The sequence below is a fragment of the Petaurus breviceps genome, unplaced genomic scaffold (assembly GCF_028583685.1).
Source record: "Petaurus breviceps papuanus isolate PSGF00001 unplaced genomic scaffold, PetGlider_PUasm1.0 218, whole genome shotgun sequence".
Taxonomy (NCBI): Eukaryota; Metazoa; Chordata; class Mammalia; order Diprotodontia; family Petauridae; genus Petaurus; species Petaurus breviceps.
The window spans coordinates 3,674,853-3,692,834 of record NW_027185872.1 but is presented as its reverse complement, the minus strand read 5'-3'; the positions used below and the strand labels follow the sequence as shown (position 1 = coordinate 3,692,834).

Here is a 17,982-nt window from a genome sequence, read left to right as displayed (position 1 = left end):
TCTCTCTTTGTCTCTGTCTGCCTCTGTCTTTCTCTCTTAATACGGTCTGCTAACTTGGAATTCAGCCCACCACACCAACAGGATTGTCCACTGACTTTCCCAGAGGTAAAACAAGTGCTGACTTGTTATGGCTATAGTGGAGAATAGGGGCGATGTTGGAACACCCCCAGACAGAGCAGTGACCCCTGAGATAGGTTCAGCAGACACAATGTGGCCCACCAGACCCCACAGGATGTCTCTGTTTTTTAGTTCTCCCAATTAAAATGTTATTTGATGATTTTCCTGTGCAACCCTAGGGAGAGTAGGAGCTTTACTCAGAATGTGAAAGAAAAAAGATGAACAGAACCACGATAAAGGAACTAGGGTCGCGGGCAAGTGTAGATTTCAGTAACTTTGCAAAATGTGCTGCCCATATTTCTTCCTTATGCCAACCCTGACTACCACCAGATACAGGGTCACGACACATAACCAAGCATGAGAAAGACCCCGTAACATCTCTTTCTAAGACCAGTTCTTACCAATTTTCTAGAGGAGTTGTACTTGGCAGATTCTATGTTCCATATCTTTTGGGTCACAAAGTTCTCATCACTAATTGCAAGGTAAGACACTTTGTATGGTATCTAATAAATTCACATTCTTTGGCCAGTGAATAGATTGATCACTGGAGAAAGCTCTATGGGCAGCCAGATAGCAAGCCAGGATTCTATCGCAGTGTCTGGAAGTGTGGAACTGAATCCCAGGCATTTTACCGCCTGAAGATGCTGCCACAATGAGTAAGAAAAAGATAGTGGGGATAAAATGAGGCAAAGGGAAGAATCCAGTTTATCAAGGAGCACTGATTCTGGAAAGAAACAGGTATCTGAATCAATGGACAAAGAAATATACAAAGTCATCAAGACAAATAATTCTGATGAGAAAGAAAAAGAAATGTACATTCTCTGTGGCTGAAAGGGGAACTCAGCACAAATTTAGCTTTTTAAGAAGATCAACAAGCTGGGAATGGTGGTCAGCTCCTTAAGTCCCTGATGCTCCTGGAGCGGGCATGGCGGGGTCAGAGTGTGAAACTATAGGAGGGCTAACAATGAGTGGGTGTCTGCACAAAGTCTACCACTAACATAAATGGAGCAGGATAAAGCTTCCATAGCAATGAGTTTAGGCACTGGCCCATGAACAGCTGCTGAACTTTCAGCCTAGGAGGGTTAGGGAGAAATAAGAAAAAAAAAAGGTAAAGAAGGTATAAAGTCAAATACATGAGTATTTTATGATTTTTGCTTTTTGGAGGGCAATTGGGGTTAAGTGACTTGCCCAAGCTCACACCACTAGTTTTTGTGTTAAGTGTCTGAGGCCGGGTTTGAATAAATGAGTATTTATTAAGCACCTACTATGTGTCAGGCATCATGCTAAGGAATAGAGACACAAAGAAAAGCCAAACGACAACAACAAATACTCCCTGCACTGAAGTCTGATGAACATGTAAACCCACTATGGACAGACACCTAGAGGTAGATAGATGATATATATCTATAGACATACGTATGTACAGGAGCATATATACGTTTATCATTTCATATTAAGATGACCAGCAGAAGGAAGGGGCTAGCATTAAGAAGGAGCAGGAATGGACAAGGACATGACAGAAACCAAAGAAACCAAGAAACTGGATGAGGAGGGAAAGAATTCCAGACGGGGGGGCGGGGGCAGCTAAAGAAAATGCCTAGGGTCCAGAAGGAGTGTTGGAACTGAAAGTCTATGGAAAAGACTAAAATATAAAAACACTGGAAAGACACAGAGCCAAACAGGACTTTATATTCAATCATTTAGGTAATGAGAGGTTACTAGAATTTACTGAATAAGGGGGTGATATGGTCAGACTTGAACTATAGGAAATGCCCTTTGGTGGCTGGAAAGACTGAGGCAGGCAGATTCACCAGTAACCACTGCAGTAAGACATGATGGGCGCCTGCAGCAGGGTGGTGGCTGTGACAGATGAGAAGGGGGCATATCTGAGAGATGTTAGGAACGTACAAGTCACAGGGACTTGACAACTCATTGCATGTGGAGGGAATGCCATGGCAATGAAGATACTAGGTTGTATCCTGAGAGACTTGTCAGATGGTGGGCTTCTCAACTGTAAGAGAAAATTTACAAAATTGGGAGAGTTTGGGAGAAAAATGATGAGTTTGGTTTTGGACCTATTGAGTCTAAGATATCTGCAGGACAGCTATGGCAAATGTAGTCAGTTGCAAGATGCAAGACTAGAAGTCAAGAAAGAGGCTGAATCTGGGTAAAGAGGTCAGAGAATCCCCTTCATAGCAATGATAACTGAATCTATGTGTGCCAGTGAGATCACTAGGGCAAAGTGAAATATCAGAAGACTCTGAGGGACATTCATGGCTAGTAGATAAGACCTAGATGAAGATCCAGTCAAGGAGGAGAACCAGGAAAGAGCAGCGCCACTAAAACTGAGCGGAAAGGGAGCGCCAAGAAGAAGAAGGCTCTTGAAAGTGTTAAAGGCTGCAAAGGGCCAAGAAGAATGAGGAATGACAAAAGGCTAATAGATTTAGCAAATAGAGGAACAGTGAGGATTGTGGAGAGAGTAGTTTCTGTTGAATTATGAAGTCAGAAGACAGACTGCAGAAAGTTAAGGAGATGGTGAGAAGAAAGGAAATGGAAGCACTGGTTGTAGATAACCTTCTTAAGGCATTTACCCATCAAACAGAGGAGAGATTGAAGATAATAGCTTATAGGCATAGATGGGTCAAGTGACGGTTTTGTGAGGAGGGCTGAGGACATAGAAGGGTCTGTAGGCAGAATGGAAGCAGCCAATGGACAAGGAGAGACTGAAGATTAGTGAGAGTCTGAGGATTCTGTAATGTAAAACTATAAACAACAAGATTACCAGTGAGAGCCATTCTTGAGGGGATCTTAGATTAGGTATAGGTTGGACCTGATGACCCAAAAGTGGGCATCAGAGTTGTCCCAAGAGGTTTTTGGTTCTATTTAGAATTCTTCAAGCATCGACTGAATCACTACCTGTCAGGTATGTTAGAATGGAGATACCTTTGTATATGGGTTGGCCCAGAAGGTGCTGAGGTCACTTGTGATTCTCTTACTCTGTAATTCTTTGATAAGAAAGGAAATTTTATGAGATGACTTAGATGGCAGTGATCAATTCAAGTGCCCTTGCCCAGATGAACTGAAAGAAGTATCCAGTGTGTTTCCTCACATACTTTTAGTGTTCTTTGAAAAATCATGGAGGGCAGGAGAGGTATCCTGCAGGACTGGAGAAGGGCAAGTGTCATATTTGGGGAGAAAAAAGGCAAGTGGAGAATTGAGTCTACCAAGTATAGGCTAGTGAGCTTGACTAGGATAACTGGTAATTTCTATGGGGTATTTTTAGAATTGAATAATGAACATCTGGAAGAGGAAGCAATGATTACGAAGAATCAGAATGTCATTGAGAAGAGGTCATGCCCAATAAAGCTCGATTCTTTGTGACTAGAATGACTTAACTGGTAGATCAAGAGAATGCTTACACATAGTTGGCCTGGTACTATCTCCTTCCCTCTTGTCTCACAGGCCTTCTTGCCAAAGCAAACCCCTCACGTATTCTTAGATTCCTTGTTTGACCACAGCTTTCTGTGCGTTGTGTCCCCATTGACTGGGAGTTCCTTGAAAGGACAGACTTTCTGGGACCTTGCTTTTTACGCTGTCACTTAGCACAGTGCCTGTCATCCAGTGGGCATTTAATAAATACTTCTTGCTTTGAGACATTGATATGATAAAGTATTCCATGCTCTTCTAGTGACAGAGATGAGCAAATGTGTGTTAGACAAGGGTCTGATTCCAAGGACTTGGAATCAGTTTATGGGTGAGACTCCGTCAGTAGCCATTAACCGTTTGATGTCAGCTTGGAGAAGCATCACCAGGGGAATGTGCCTGGCATCTGGACTGAGCCCGGATACCATATCTAATGACTTAGATAAAGGCAAAGTGGGAAATCCCATTAATTTTTCTGAAAACATAAACCTGAGAAGAATAGCTAAGTCAGGGATTAAAGAGTCAGAATCCAAAAGTACTCCTGATAGGACAGATCACTGGGATGTGATGTAGAAAATGAAATTCCCTAGGGGTGAGTTCAAAGTGTTCTCTCCAGACTCAAAACCAGTTTGCACAAATAGGAAATCAGGGAATCAATGTTCGAGAGCAAGTTCTAAGGGCTTGAAATGAACTATGAGCTTGAATTGAGTAGACACACATGCTGATGCCATCTTGTAGTATATCTAGAAAGATAGTACCTTTCGGGATGCAAGATTAATATTGCTGAAGCCACGTGTCTTTGCTTTGAGGTCACACTGTAGTGCAAGCTTGGTGGTTATTGAGTTGTTCAATCAATTAGTCCACTCTCCCTAAAGTAAGTGATAAGATGCTATACCCCAATAACTTAACCAGGTAAGAACACATTTCAAAAAAGCAAATATTTTAGACTAAATGAGAAAAGATCTTGAAGAGCACTGGATGGACTAGAGTGAAGGGAAGCCTTTCCTAAGTGACTGAGGAAACCCTATGGATTGCCTATAAAATATCTAGCTTTTTCCAAAACAGAGATTTCCACTGAAATCTTCGTTGTAAGACTTCCACTTAGGCCCTAGAGATGCGATTAATTGGGCAGTGGAGATGACCTCAGCTTGGGTCTCAGTTTCCCCTTTCTGCCTTTGCCTGCAGGAGAACCTTAAGAATGTTGAAGGATACAAAGAACTTTGGACTCCCCATCTTCCCATCAGCACCCTGATATCACCCATGGCACCACAGATACTGGTAGTTGGGTTTGTGCGGAAGGCTAAGATTAGTTTGGAAATAATGTGAAAGGGAAATTTGAGGTTCTACAAGAAACACAGAAAAATCAGACAGCGTGCCAGGGGAACTTCCTAAGTGTCCCAAGAACAGGGAGACTTGCAGATACTCTGAGCTGTGATTCACTCTTATCCCACATGTGTACTCTACACCTGAGCCCACTTATCTCTGGATTTTGTATAGGAGTAGTGGGTGCGTATGTTAATCTTGGGAAGAGGGTGTGTTTTGTCCAACTACTCTTACTGCACCACTTTCTAAAAGTCAATTATGTCTAGATAACTAATTGACACAAACTGATAATCAATGAAAAAAAAGCACAGCAGTGCAGCCTCTCAAGGTTTCCTTTAAAGCCTTTTGGGACATCGTGATTACACTCTGGGGCCCAAATTGTGAGTGAGCAGTGGATAAGATGGCAGCTTCAGAGCACGTGTTAGAGGACGAGCACCAACAGGAAGAAGATCAGGAGGAAGAAAACCAGTATTGGGAGGTTCTTGAGTTCAGGTTCTATGGGCTACTGAAAAGGGGGGGGGGCAAAGAAGGTTCAGGTTGAACAGGAAATCTGCCCTCAGTAAGGCTGTGGCACACTCTGGGGGGACAGACCCAGGAACAACGGCTACAAGAGTCAGGAATTGAGCATTGGCTGGGTCACGAACAACAAACACAGAGGGAGGCCAGGTGGCGCAGTGAGGAGAGCGCCGGCCCCGGAGTCAGGAGAACCCGAGTTCGGTTCCGGCCTCAGACACTTAACACCCACACAAAAAACCAGCCGTGTGACCTTGGGCAAGTTACTTAACCCCAATTGCCATCCAAAAGGCAAAAAAAAAAAAAAAAGAAAAAATAGCCAAGAAAAGCCAAACCCACTTTCTGACCACGAGAGATCTGTGACAGTGGAGTGGGCTTCCCCACGAAGGCCCGAGCTCTTCCTCCTTGCAAGTCTCCAAGTGAGGCCCCAGAAGACCCTCGCCACCGTGCTACCATGAGAATAATAGCTAATGACAAGAGCTACCGCTCTACAGCTCTCCAACATTTGCAAGATTCTCTGTGTATAGCATCTCATGTGGCCTCCTTCAGAGTGTCAGGTGGACAAGACGGCCACGGAGGGCGCTTTCCAGTCTAAGTGCCTATGATTCTGCAAGAATAATATAAGACAAACTTTTAATGGAACTCAGGGAAGGAGGAAAAGAGTGAGCAAAAACCATTCCCCTAAAAAGCAGGTCACTTGCACTGAAGAAATATATCTGTCAAGGTACAGAACCTTTTTCCCTAATCTTCTACAAATTCCAGCAAGCTCTCTGAATTCTGACATTTGTAAAAAGCTTAAACTCCTTTCCAGTCAGTTTTAACCTTTTGAAATTACTATGTGGAATTCAATATTTTAATAAAAAGAGTGTAACTTTGTGGTTCTGAAGTCAGACAGGGAGCTGTTACAAATAGGGTTGCTTTCACCTCCAGGCCTGTAAGGTCCACACCGATTCATTCACCCTTCAGACACAGGGTGCCAGCCTGACTAGGGCTTTGTGGTCACAGACCACAGGGTAGGCAGCACCATATGCTTTGGGAATCTGAGGCCCCTTGGACATAAACTTCAGTGGAAATAAATGGGAACAGGGATCAGGGGAGGCTTGGGAATGAAGGATGAGTGGAAGATCAGGGAAGAGAAGGATACTGAGTATGGCTTACGGGACCCTAATAAAGGCCACAGAAAGGCCTAATGCTGATGTGATTCTTTGCTTAGAAAGGACTTTTGCTGCCTAAATCATAGTTCAATGTATCTTGTGAGTGTAAATGTGTGCACACATCGCATTAAAAGGGCTGAGGGTAATATTTTGGGGGAAAATGAGCTACTACTTAGGAGGCAAATTTCACATAGGCCCATGTGGTAAACTGAGGCCAACAGGTATACTACCGGAGCCTAAGTTCCTTAAGTAAATAGGGAAGAGATTGGCCTGAAAGGAGACTTTCCATGTTGGGTGACAGCTCACCCTACAAAGTTGATCTAGATTGGAGTATTATGGGGCAACTTATCTAGATGCAGTTAAACAAAACATCTGTTTGTTTATAATTATCTTATATATTATTATTATATCTTATCTTAATTATATTATCTTACATGAAAAGAAAAAAAAAAGAAATGTGGTGCTTTGATAATTCATTTAGGAGTGCCTAGCAGGCCTGGGGCAGGGGATGAGGATGGGGGGCAAGGAGAGGACACTACTCCCTCCTTCTAGGAACAAAGAGTCTGGTTAGAGGGGAGCTAATGGGCCCCTGTGCTGCCACTGGAGACACATCGCCTCAGGGCTTTCTCTTCCACAATGTCCCACGATGATCCGCGTGACCCAGGATGGGACATCATGCACACCCATGAGCTGAGCATAAACCAAGAACGACGGAGACACATGTTGTGGTAGCGGACGTGGATACGGGACGTGGATATGGGACGTGGCACAGGAGAGTCAGGGTCTAAGCGTAAACAGTCGATGAAGACCTGCGAAGTACCTACTGTGCGCTAAGAGCTGGTAACACAAAAAAAGGCAAAATAACCCCCTGCTCTTAAGGAGTTCACAAGTCTATTGGGAGGGACACAGACCAGCGAGTGTGTACAAACAAAATGTATACAGGATAGATTGCGGGAAGGGAAGGGGGATGGGGAAATAAGGATTTATATGATGCCTGCTATGTGTCAGTCACTGTGCCACCATGATTATCTCATTTGATTCCCATAAAATCCTGTAAGGAAGGTACTATTACGATTGCCATTTTATAGTTGAGGAAACTGAGGTAAATAGAAGTTATGTGACTTGGTCAGGGTCACACAGCTGGTAAGTTAATGGAGTTAGATGTGAACGCAGGCCCAGTGCTCTATCTATTGAGTCACTATTTAACTGGAGATGATCAACAGAGGGAAGGAACTAGAGCTAAAGGGAATTGGGAGAAGGAAACTTCCTTGAGAAGGTGGGATTTTATCTGGACTGAATGAAGGAATCCACAGAAAGCAGGAGGTAGAGATGGGGAAGGAAAGAATTCCAGGGAAAATGCCCAGAGCTGAAAGATGGAGGGACTTGTCAGAGGAATGACAAAGATACAAGTGCCTTTGCAGGATAGAGTAAGGGTGTGGGAGGAAGACAGAAGAAACCTGGGAGAGGGGAGGCTGCACGACAGAGAGAGGATGTTTTTAACCTGAAGATGACTGGGAGTCCCTTGAGTATGGGGGTCAGATCTGCCCTTTAGAAATGCTCAGCCAAGGACTGAGTGGAAAGGGCAGAACCTTGGGGCAGGCGGACCCAGCCACAGACTATTGCAAAAGTCCAGAAACGAGGTGCTGAGGCCTTGAACCAGGGTGGGGGCAATGTCAGAGGAGAGAAGATAAAATCACCAGGATCAGACAGTAGATTGGATAGAGAGGATGAAAGTGGGGAATATGGCACCTTGGTTGTAAGGCTGAGTGATTGGGAGGGTGGCAGCATCAAGAACAGGGCACTCAACAGTGTTCCAAGCTTCAGAAAGGTCAAGAAGGCCGAAGATTGGGAAAAGACCATTAGATCTGGCAATTAAGGGATCCTTGGTAACTTGGGAGAGAACAGTTTGGGGCAGATGACGATCTTAGAAGCCAGAGGGTAGATAGTTCAGAAGAAAGTGAAGATACCCATTACAGACACTCTTCTCATGCCTGCAAAAGGGAGATTACATATTGGATGAAAGCAAGACACTTTCCAAGAGAGAGTTTTTTGAAGATGGGGAAGAATGGACAGGTTTGGAAGCATTAGGGAAACAGTCAGTGAGACAGGGAGAGATTGGTAAGTAAGGAACTCTTGAGGGGGTCAATCTGCTGGGAAATTAGGATGGCATAGGGTTACTAGGGCAGGTGAGGGGTTTGCCTTGGTGAGGAGAAGAGGCACATCACTGTATGAGACCAGTAAAGGTGGAGATAGAAGGAGGAGGCATCTGGGAGATGTGAGCTGAGAAGGAGAGAAGAGAATGAGCTCTTGGGAAATGGCCTCAATCCTTTTCTGTAAAATATAAGACAAAGTTTTCAACCAAGAGGGAGGGTGGGAGCAGGGGGAGCCATGGGAATTCTGAGGAAGGATGGAAATGTTGGGGAGAGCCACTGTGAAGAGGGGGATAGTGAGCCAATTGGGGAAGTACAGAACATTTCTCTTGCTTCGGGCGGGGGGGGCAGGTGAGATAAAGCACATTAATGTGTAGGTGACCTAGTCAGCATGATTTTGTGATTTCCTCCAGATCCATTCAGCATCAGTGAAGCAAGTAGATGGTGCAGATATCCAAGGCACAATCAGCAATATTATTGGGGGGAAAGGGTTTCCAGAGGACAGTATAGAGTGAAACCAGCTCACCAAGGGGTCAAGATGTGGAAGGAAGGAGGGTACAAGCATTGAAGAGGTGATGGTCTGGGACAGATCTAGGGGTTGGAGTCCCTGGAAGTCATGCTGAGGACTGTTGCATTTCAGCTGCAAGGCAGAGGAGAGGTGGAAAGACAGATTGTCATTAGATAAGGAAATGTCAGAGCTCATGAAGAAAGAAGAGGATCATTTGTGGGGGATGGAAAGACCCAGAATAGGGCCATCGATCTATCTGTGCAGCTGAGATGGGGTCGAGGGATACGAGCAAGCTGAGGATCTGGGAGGTGAGGGGGTTTGAGAGAGTGTCATCACGTGTGCTGCGGTCCTCTAGGAGGAGAGAGAAAGAACGTGAGCTGGCACTGACCTCACGGAGAAAAGAAGGCGAGAGTCCTGGAGGCTGGTGGAAAAAAACCTCTATCAAATCCTCACTGAGCAGCTGATACGGATTGAATGAACCTCCAAGGAGTGAGGGGAGCTTTGGGTGTAACAGTGAAGGAAACATTAAGTGCCTATTATGTGACCTTATAGTTAATCCTCACAAAACCCTGGGAGGTGGGTGCTATGGCTAACTCCATTTTACAGTTGAGTAAAATGAGGCAGACAGGTTAAGTGACTTGTCCAAGGTCACCCAGCTAATATGTGTCTGAGCCTGGATTTGAACTCAGGTCTTCCTGACTCCCAAACTGAGAATTTACTTATTTCACCACCTAGCTGGTGCATTCCCACACCTCAGTCAATGAGTTTGGCTGATGGATGAAAATGTGACCAGTGCTGAAACAGGCGGCCAGGGGGCTGATTTATCAGGAAGGAGCCGAGTCCCAGTCAGGGACAGAAGATGCAGGGAGAAGATGAAAGCCAGTGTGTTACCTACAGAGCCTGTATTACAGAGAGCACAGGGGAAAGGGGGAAAGTGACAACTGGAGATGTGAGAGAGGCAGGGAGAATGGAGGCTCAGAAGGGGCTGGAGAACAGAGTCCATGAGGACAGCAGGGGCTTCAAGTTCATTGGGATGAGGGCGTGACAGGAGGGGTCTGATAATCATTATCAGATGAGTACAGGGGGTCATTAACATCACTGAGGGTTCAGCCTGAGGGTGGTGTCCGGGCAGGCAAGGGACCTGTCAGGGCAGCCCAGGGGTTAGTGCATCTCTGCAGGAGATAGGCAGGTCTCAGCTAGGGGGAAAATGGCAGCCAAAGAGACCAGGATGCAATGGCTAGGTGTCCTTCTGACCAGCTGAGGGCAGGAAGAGGCCAGAGAGACACTCACCAATCATGAGAAGAAACAGCATATGGTCAGAGGCAAGGCTGCCCTGAGCCTGGGGAATGACAAACACCCCAAAAGAGGTGTTCAGTGCATTGGGGGACATCAGCAAAAATCACAAAGGAAGAACAGGTGGGGGCAGGCTGCCGAGGTACCCAGGGCAGGAGGACATGATGAGATAATGACTTTTTCCGAGTATCTAAGCCAACTTTGATGCACGCTATCGACCTTCCTGAACAGGTAGGAGATAGCGATGGGTAGCCAATGCAGCTGTGTGAAGGGTGGATGGAGGTAGAGAGAGGCTGAAGGCAGGAAGAATGAAGAAGAGGTCACTGTCATAGTTCTGGAAGCAGAGGGGACAGGGGGAAGGCCCGACCAAGGCCTTTGGCTTCTGAGTCTAGACGAGGGGACTGATGTCAGAAACATTCCTGGGAGTAGAAAGGCCTTGAATTTAGGTCAAATTTAGAAAGACAGGGGAAGGAGATACACCCTTGACAGTGGAGGGAACGATGTGGCCAGAGCTGAGGGAGGAGAATGAACTCAGCAGCGGCTGGGAGAGAAGGCCTTGCACCACTGGCTTGGCTGTGAGTGAGCGATCTCTGAGGCCGCTGAGCCCTCCCATCACCATTTTCATGTTGCTTCGACTGGCATTCTCTGGGGGAAGGGCCGGACCCAGACCCTGCCTGCTCAGCTCCAACTGACAGCGTCTGGCCCCAAAGCCTTGGCTCTCACTGCCTGGCCAGCCCAGAGGAAAGACTCCAGCATGGATACCTGGGCCTCTAAACTGCAGCCCGCTTCTAAGATGGGCCTTCCAGGGCTCTTCCTTAACCTTCTGAGCCAAGAAGCCACCTAGAATTACCAGCTAACTCCCAGCCAGGTTGGGTTGGGAGTGTATTGGGGGGGGGGGTAAGTTCTCGCGGGGGGAGGTCCACTTTCCCATATCGGGTTCCTGTCTCTACGGGCATAATGACTGTCTACCCAGATGACTTTGACATCTGAATAAGGCTTTATCTTCTGGCTGGGCTCGGGGTGCGAGTCAGAGTGCAGAGTCTGGGTCCACAGGGAGGATTCAGGGCATGCAGGATGGCGCCATGGGCACGTAGCCAGCCCCAGGCAGACACAGGATAACGGGTGGTCAAGAGTGTGTGTGTGTGTGGGGGTGAGCTGGCTGTAGACCCCCCTCCCCTTCTGAGGAGTCTGGCCTGAGTCTCTGGGCTGGTGTAGGTGAGGCTGGAGAGGCCAGTCTTCCTCTTCAGGTGAAGTTCCAGGGGCCAGTTTCCCTTCTCCTCTGTAGGAACCCTGGCCAAGTCAGGAGGCTTGTTCAAAGGTACCAGCTTGGGGTGGGAGTGGGCAAAAGTCAGAGATATAGATAGGTGGGATAAAGGGAAGGGGCAAGAGTTTGAACACCAATGATTGGGGTTGGCAGGAGGAAGCGGAGCTGCATGTTAAGGGCTCTTAAGAGTCGCCTGAACTTGGCTGAGTTAACACAGGACCCCAGACCATGAAGGAGGCACTGAGGGTATGAAGGACAAAGCATCTGCTGTTGGCACCCCAAGCCGGACTCTGTGCGTGTCCCTGGATCTGGGCCAGGCTGGGATCAGGCTTGTGCAGCTGGGTCCGGTGCAGAGAAGTGCACCCTCCTATCTCCACAGTCCAGAGGTTCCCATTGCCTTGCTCCTCCCCTTTGGGAGGGCCTACTACCCCTTCTCCCCCCCATGCCTCCCCTTCTTGTTCTCTCTTCCTTTTCTTGTCCTGTCATAAATACACAAAATTCTGTAAGGTTTGAGAACCCTCTGGGTCCCACAGGCATGTTTGTGTCTCTTATAATAAACAAAGGCTCATCAAAGAATTGGCCAGGAAAATTCCAAGGCCTGGATGCCAAGGTTTCAATGGGGGCTTTCTGGTCCATGGTATCAAGCCCTTGGACTGGAAACTGTGTGAGGGCAGGGATGGTGTCTCCCATCATCTTCTCTCTCCTGACTCTATCCCCACCCAGAACAGGGCTTCACACACAGTAGGAATTTCTTAAATGAACTGATGGCAGGGAGCTCTGGGAGGGCAGAAGCTGGCCTTTCTCTGTATCCCCAGTGTTTGACACAGAGCTGGACACACAGTAGGTGCTGAACTTAAGCTTGGTGAAGGAATCACAGAGAGGAGATGCTTTTTCTGCTAAGAATGAGTTCTGAAGTGAAGGTGAAGGAAAAATCACAGAGGGACAAGAGGGGACTGGGAAGGAGGGCCAAGCCTTCAATCCCAACACCATTAGCATTATAGCCCCTGGTAAATTAAGCTTGAATTTCAATTTACTGAATCAAAATGCACGCTCCCAAAAATAATAATTAAATCATCAAACCAGAGAGACTCCACAGAGCATAGCGGCTACCAGGAGGGAGTTGTATTCAGTGAGATTCCAGCCTTGCGTCTCATCCTTAACATGTCCTAATCTGGTGAGGCCTTAGTGGACCTCTTGGACTCAGTGTTCTCATGTGTGCACAGTAACATCTTGAGGGCCTCAATAATACACACACACACACACACACACACATAAAGTATTGTGAATGCATTTTATAACGTGCTATATAAATGTCACCTAATTTTATTTTCTTCCTCCCTCTGGCTCTGTCTCTGTCTGTCTGTCTGTCTGTCTCTTTCCCTCTCTGTGGGTCTCTCTGTCTCCATTGTACAATAACAGGGGCAGGCCCCTAAAAGGTCAGAAATGAAAACAACATGATTCCAAAGATGGGAGTGGCTACAGGATAAGGGGAATCAGAGATGAGTGGACAGTGATGCAAACATGGAGACATTCTAAGGATCATGAAAAAAAAAGAAAGAAAAAGAAAGCAATTCCAAACTTCCAGAGCCTTCTGTCTTCTTCAAAGTTTGGCTGAAAACTGAAATCAAGACCCAGATTTGTATCTTTGTGTTAGAAATTCCCTTTTAACCACTCGTAATTGAGAACAATAAAAAGGCCCATTTTTTATAAAGTTTGAAAACAATTCCAAGTATAAATAAAATTGTGTGCTGAGTAATAGCTTAAAATGTGTGAAGAAAATCTATTTCTCTTTAAAATACGCTTCCTTGCATTCCAAACCGTATGTCATAGTGCACAGTTCTCATTACCTGTGTGTGTCTAGCAGGCCTCTGAGAACCCCAGCCCCTGCCCGCACTGCCACCCCCAGAGCGTGTCTCTGTTGACTCAGCTCAGACAGTCCCCTCTATCGTTCCCTCTTTACAATAACGAGACCAGAGCTTCCTTCAGACATGGGACAGGTGCCAGCCCTCTGACCACACGAGCCTACAGAAGCCACCAGAGTGCCATTACTCAGAGGCCTGTCTATACTGACTGCTGTCAGCAATGAGGACTCAAGCATGAAGCCTGTGTGGGCTATGAGTGGCTGCTCCGGGGTGGGGGATTGGTTTGAAGCAGATTCTGAGCAGCTTTTGCAGAGAGAAGTGACCTTTGGAACCTCAGAGTCTTTCCCTTGGGGCCTTAGGAGCAGCTCTGACCCAGCCCTGATACATTAAGGAATCAATTCGTTCCACTATGAAACGAGGGGACTGGACTAGGTGACCTCAAGGGAGCCTTCCAATGCTCCGTCCTCCACCTGCCTTCCCTCATCTATGAGATGCCCCATTGAGAAGACCCCGGGGACACGTTAACGCGTGTCATCCTCCCCACGTTTCCCAGTGCCCACGTGGCCTGTAAGGCACCTGCCTGCCCGTGACTATTGTTCATTTTACTCACAGTGATCTGACACCAAACACAGTGAAGTCCAGTCAGGCCTTGGTAGCATTTCACATTTTTATGACACTTGTCACACTTGGTTGGGCAGTTGCCTTCAACCCAGTAATGGTGCATGACCTAGGAAGAGACAGGAGGGGCAAGGATAAGTTGACACGGGCCCTGTAATGGTGCATGACCATTGAATGAATGGTCATTGAATGAAACAATGGGCAGGGGTGATAAGACAGTGAGTCTGGCCGAGCCACTGACCGGGTAATGGTACATGATCCAGGTAGGACAAGACAGGTAGGGGTAAGATGGCAAAGCTTGCCTTGTCACTGACCCAGGAACAGTGCATGAAGTAGGACAGAGCAATTGTGACAAGAGAGAGACAATGAGCCCTGAGCCTCGCCATGGATCCATTAATGAGGCGTGACCCAGGATGGAACGGGATGAGCAGGAACAAGGTGGCAGGGGCTCGCCACCCTCCAGGAGCCAAGACAGACACGGCACTCACGTCTGTGTTCTTTTTGGACTTCACGTAGGTCTTGATGCAAGAAGGAGGCGCCCTTGCCACACAGCGCTCGTGGACCGTGTACTTGCAAACTGAAAGGAAGCACATGCATAAACACCAATTTCTCCTTGTCCGGATTGTGTTTTTCCAGAGAGAGGCCGGCCTTAGCAGGGCCTCCTCATCCCACCCATCGCCGTCTAATCAATTCAATCAGTCTCAGCAGGGACAAGCTAAAGGAGACTGGTTTTTGCCATGAGATACAAAAGGCCAATTAGCACAGGAAATATTCTGCATGGGAAAAGCCACAATGACTGCATCATGGCATAGCAGGAAATGCTTAATTAAATCAGTCCTCACTAAAATTTTTCACAATAACTCTCAAATGACTAAAATATTAAGGAAAAATTGATGACTGCCAAATGGCTTAGTGTCATTTGCTCATCAGAAGGAAATCTACGTTTTACCAGCTATAGGCAAGGGGAGCAGCTGGCCACTTGGAGATCAGACCCCAGAAGTTGAGTCTGAGCTGTTCATTGATTTATCCCAACCTTCAATGGCTCTGTGTTGTCGTTTTTACCCCCTCCTCCCCCAGAGAGCAGTGGCTATCCTTCAGGCCAAGCCAATATGAGTCCGAATTCTGTCTCTGCAGACAATATTTTCCTTTACTAAACCACATGTTTTGCTTTATAAACTTGTCTGAATATTGAAGGAAAAATATATGAAGAGAATGAAAATGTCAGGAAAATAGTCAAATGTATTATAACAACACTATCCCTAATTCCTTTGTATGTTGAGATTCTTAAAGAAATTTAGCTTAACACAAATATGTTCATTTGACAAAATAAAGTTACACGTCTAAGAACACTGAATATATGAAAATATGGGAGAGGAGGAGGGAAAGCTCCTAGGGGAAGACCATAGATCACAAAGAAAAGACTCCTAAATTCGGGACTAAAGATCCCAAACTAAAAGCCGGGTTTTCTACCTACTATTTGGGTGATCTTGGGCAGGTCAATTCCCATTCCCACTCCTGTCATAATGGGGGGGGGGGCCCTGATGGAATCAGATGACCCAAGGCCCCCTCCCCTCAAAGTTTATGATTCTACCAGACTTGTTTTTTCCATTATTAATGGGAGAGAGAATGTTTAAGGAACCAACATCACCCCAAGCCATGTTCCTTATATCTTCAGGGTATTTCAGCTAAAGGATTCACTTGTATGATTCCATTGTCTTTCTCGGAGAAAGACGGCACAGATGTTTTCTGTGGCAGAGTCCCGATCCCAGAGCACAGGATCTGACTTCAGATCCTGCTTCTGACATCACTTCCACTGTGGTCTTGGACGAGCCATTTGCCCACTTGGGCCTCCGTTTCATCATCTGTAAAATGAGGGGGTTGGATTGGGTTCCTTCCCATCGAGATCTCAGATCTTATGAACCTCAGTAACCATTGAGTTCAACCCACACACTCTGCTTAAAGGCCTCCATCGGGGTCACCTATCACCCCTCTCCTTCCCATATTGGGATGGCTCAAACTGGTAGGGAGATTCTCCTAAAACTGAAGCTCTAATTTGCCTCTTTGGAACTGCTGCCCATTGTTTCTGCTTCTGTCCTGTGGGCCACGAAGAATAAATTTCTCTTCCATAGGCCTGCCCCTTAAATCCTTAAAGATAGGATCATGCCCTTCCCCTGCTCTGAACCTTCTATACTCCCTCCTTGACACCCCCATTTTTTCACCCAATGCTCAGATAGTATGGGTTCTAAGCCTTTCTTCATTCTGCCCTGCACAGATACTCCCCAACTTCCCCATGCCCTTAAACTGCAGCATGCAGCCATGCCCACAGCACCTCAGGGTGGGCACATGAGGACCACCACCCCCCTCCTCCTTTCCTTTCTCAAAGCAGCCAGAGCTCAGTCACTTTGGAGCTATGACATCACATCGCTGATTAATGTGAACTCACAACCCGCTGAAACCCTGAGCTGTTTATCAAGACAAACTGCTGTCTAATGATGCGTCCCTCTCCTACCGCTTTTGAAATCAGTTTCTTGCACCCACATGCCAGACACTTTATTTTTCTTTACTAAAATCACCTTATCAGGCTCATTCCAGCATCAATGGCTGGCAAGCTCCTGTAAAACCCTCACTCTGTAACTTAATATCTGAGCTCTCCCTCCTAGCTGGGTGTCATCTGAACACTGGCTGAGCAAGCCACCCCCTGGAGGCCTGTCTCCAAGCTACTGAGGAAAATGGGAAGCAGAAGAGGGCCAAGAACAGACCCCTGGGGTGCTCTGTGGGAGGCCTCCTTCAGAACTGACATCAAGTCCTGAATGAAGAAATTCTTTTTGAGTCAGATCAGACAAACAGCTCCAAACACCACTGGGTAGATTTACATATGGCCCACATTTCTCCAAACTTGCCACCAAAATATGATGAGATGCTTTATTGAATGCTCTGTTCAAATTTAAGTTAAATCTAATCTATGTTAAAATCTAAGTAAGCTTTATCTCTAGTATTTTCATGATCTAGACATTTGAAAACTTGTCAGAAATAACATGAATGGGGCATGGCCTGTCCTTGAGGAAGCTGTCATGGCTCTCAATGGTCACTGCTTCCTTTTCTAGGAGTTCACAAAGCAGCTGAACTGAAGCTTGGTAGAGGTGGCCCAAGTCAAGTGAGATGATCAGAAGACATGAAAGTCAGCTTTCTGAACCCAAAGCATTGGACATACCCCACAAAGCCCACCCATGGCCAGCCCTTCTTGAGATTTCAGTGTTTCTTATCTCTTTATGCTGCCAAACAAGTTAAATAAATAATTCTATTATTCATTAATTCTGATTCAAGCAGATTCTTTAGTGACATGAAGGGAAGATTTTTATCTATCTAGCAACCCATAGGATGATCACCGTAAACCATCTCAGCCAACCTACTTGTCAGGTATGGGGGACATAACAATTAAATAGAATACAATCACCATCCTTGGGGTTTATCAGTCAGTTAGGGATGGGTATAAGCCATGTGAGTGAGGGATAACAACAAATCTAAGCACAGCAGAAAGGGGAAACACGAACAAACTTCACCTTCTCTGGCCACCAAGGAATCTTACCACTGGATTCTCTGTTCATTTATGCATTGGACTAAATGTCCTCCCAACTCAGATTCTGAGTCTGTGGAATGAAGGAGTATTTCACTGTACCCTCCCTGCCTGACTCTAAGATAATGGAAAGAAAGAAGGAAGGAAGGAAGGAAGGAAGGAAGGAAGGAAGGAAGGAAGGAA

General features: G+C 46.3%; 1 protein-coding gene across 1 annotated transcript in view; it reads right to left on the bottom strand.

Annotated features, from left to right (window-relative positions):
* The window catches only part of DGKB (diacylglycerol kinase beta), a 698,074-nt gene that overhangs the window by 444,084 nt on the left and 236,008 nt on the right, over nt 1-17,982 (bottom strand). Inside the window, exons 11-12 of the mRNA XM_069094439.1 lie at nt 14,714-14,802; nt 14,218-14,334 (exon numbers count right to left, since the gene is read on the bottom strand). Coding sequence (XP_068950540.1) covers nt 14,218-14,334; nt 14,714-14,802 — 206 coding nt within the window. The remainder of the gene's footprint in view (nt 1-14,217; nt 14,335-14,713; nt 14,803-17,982) is intronic.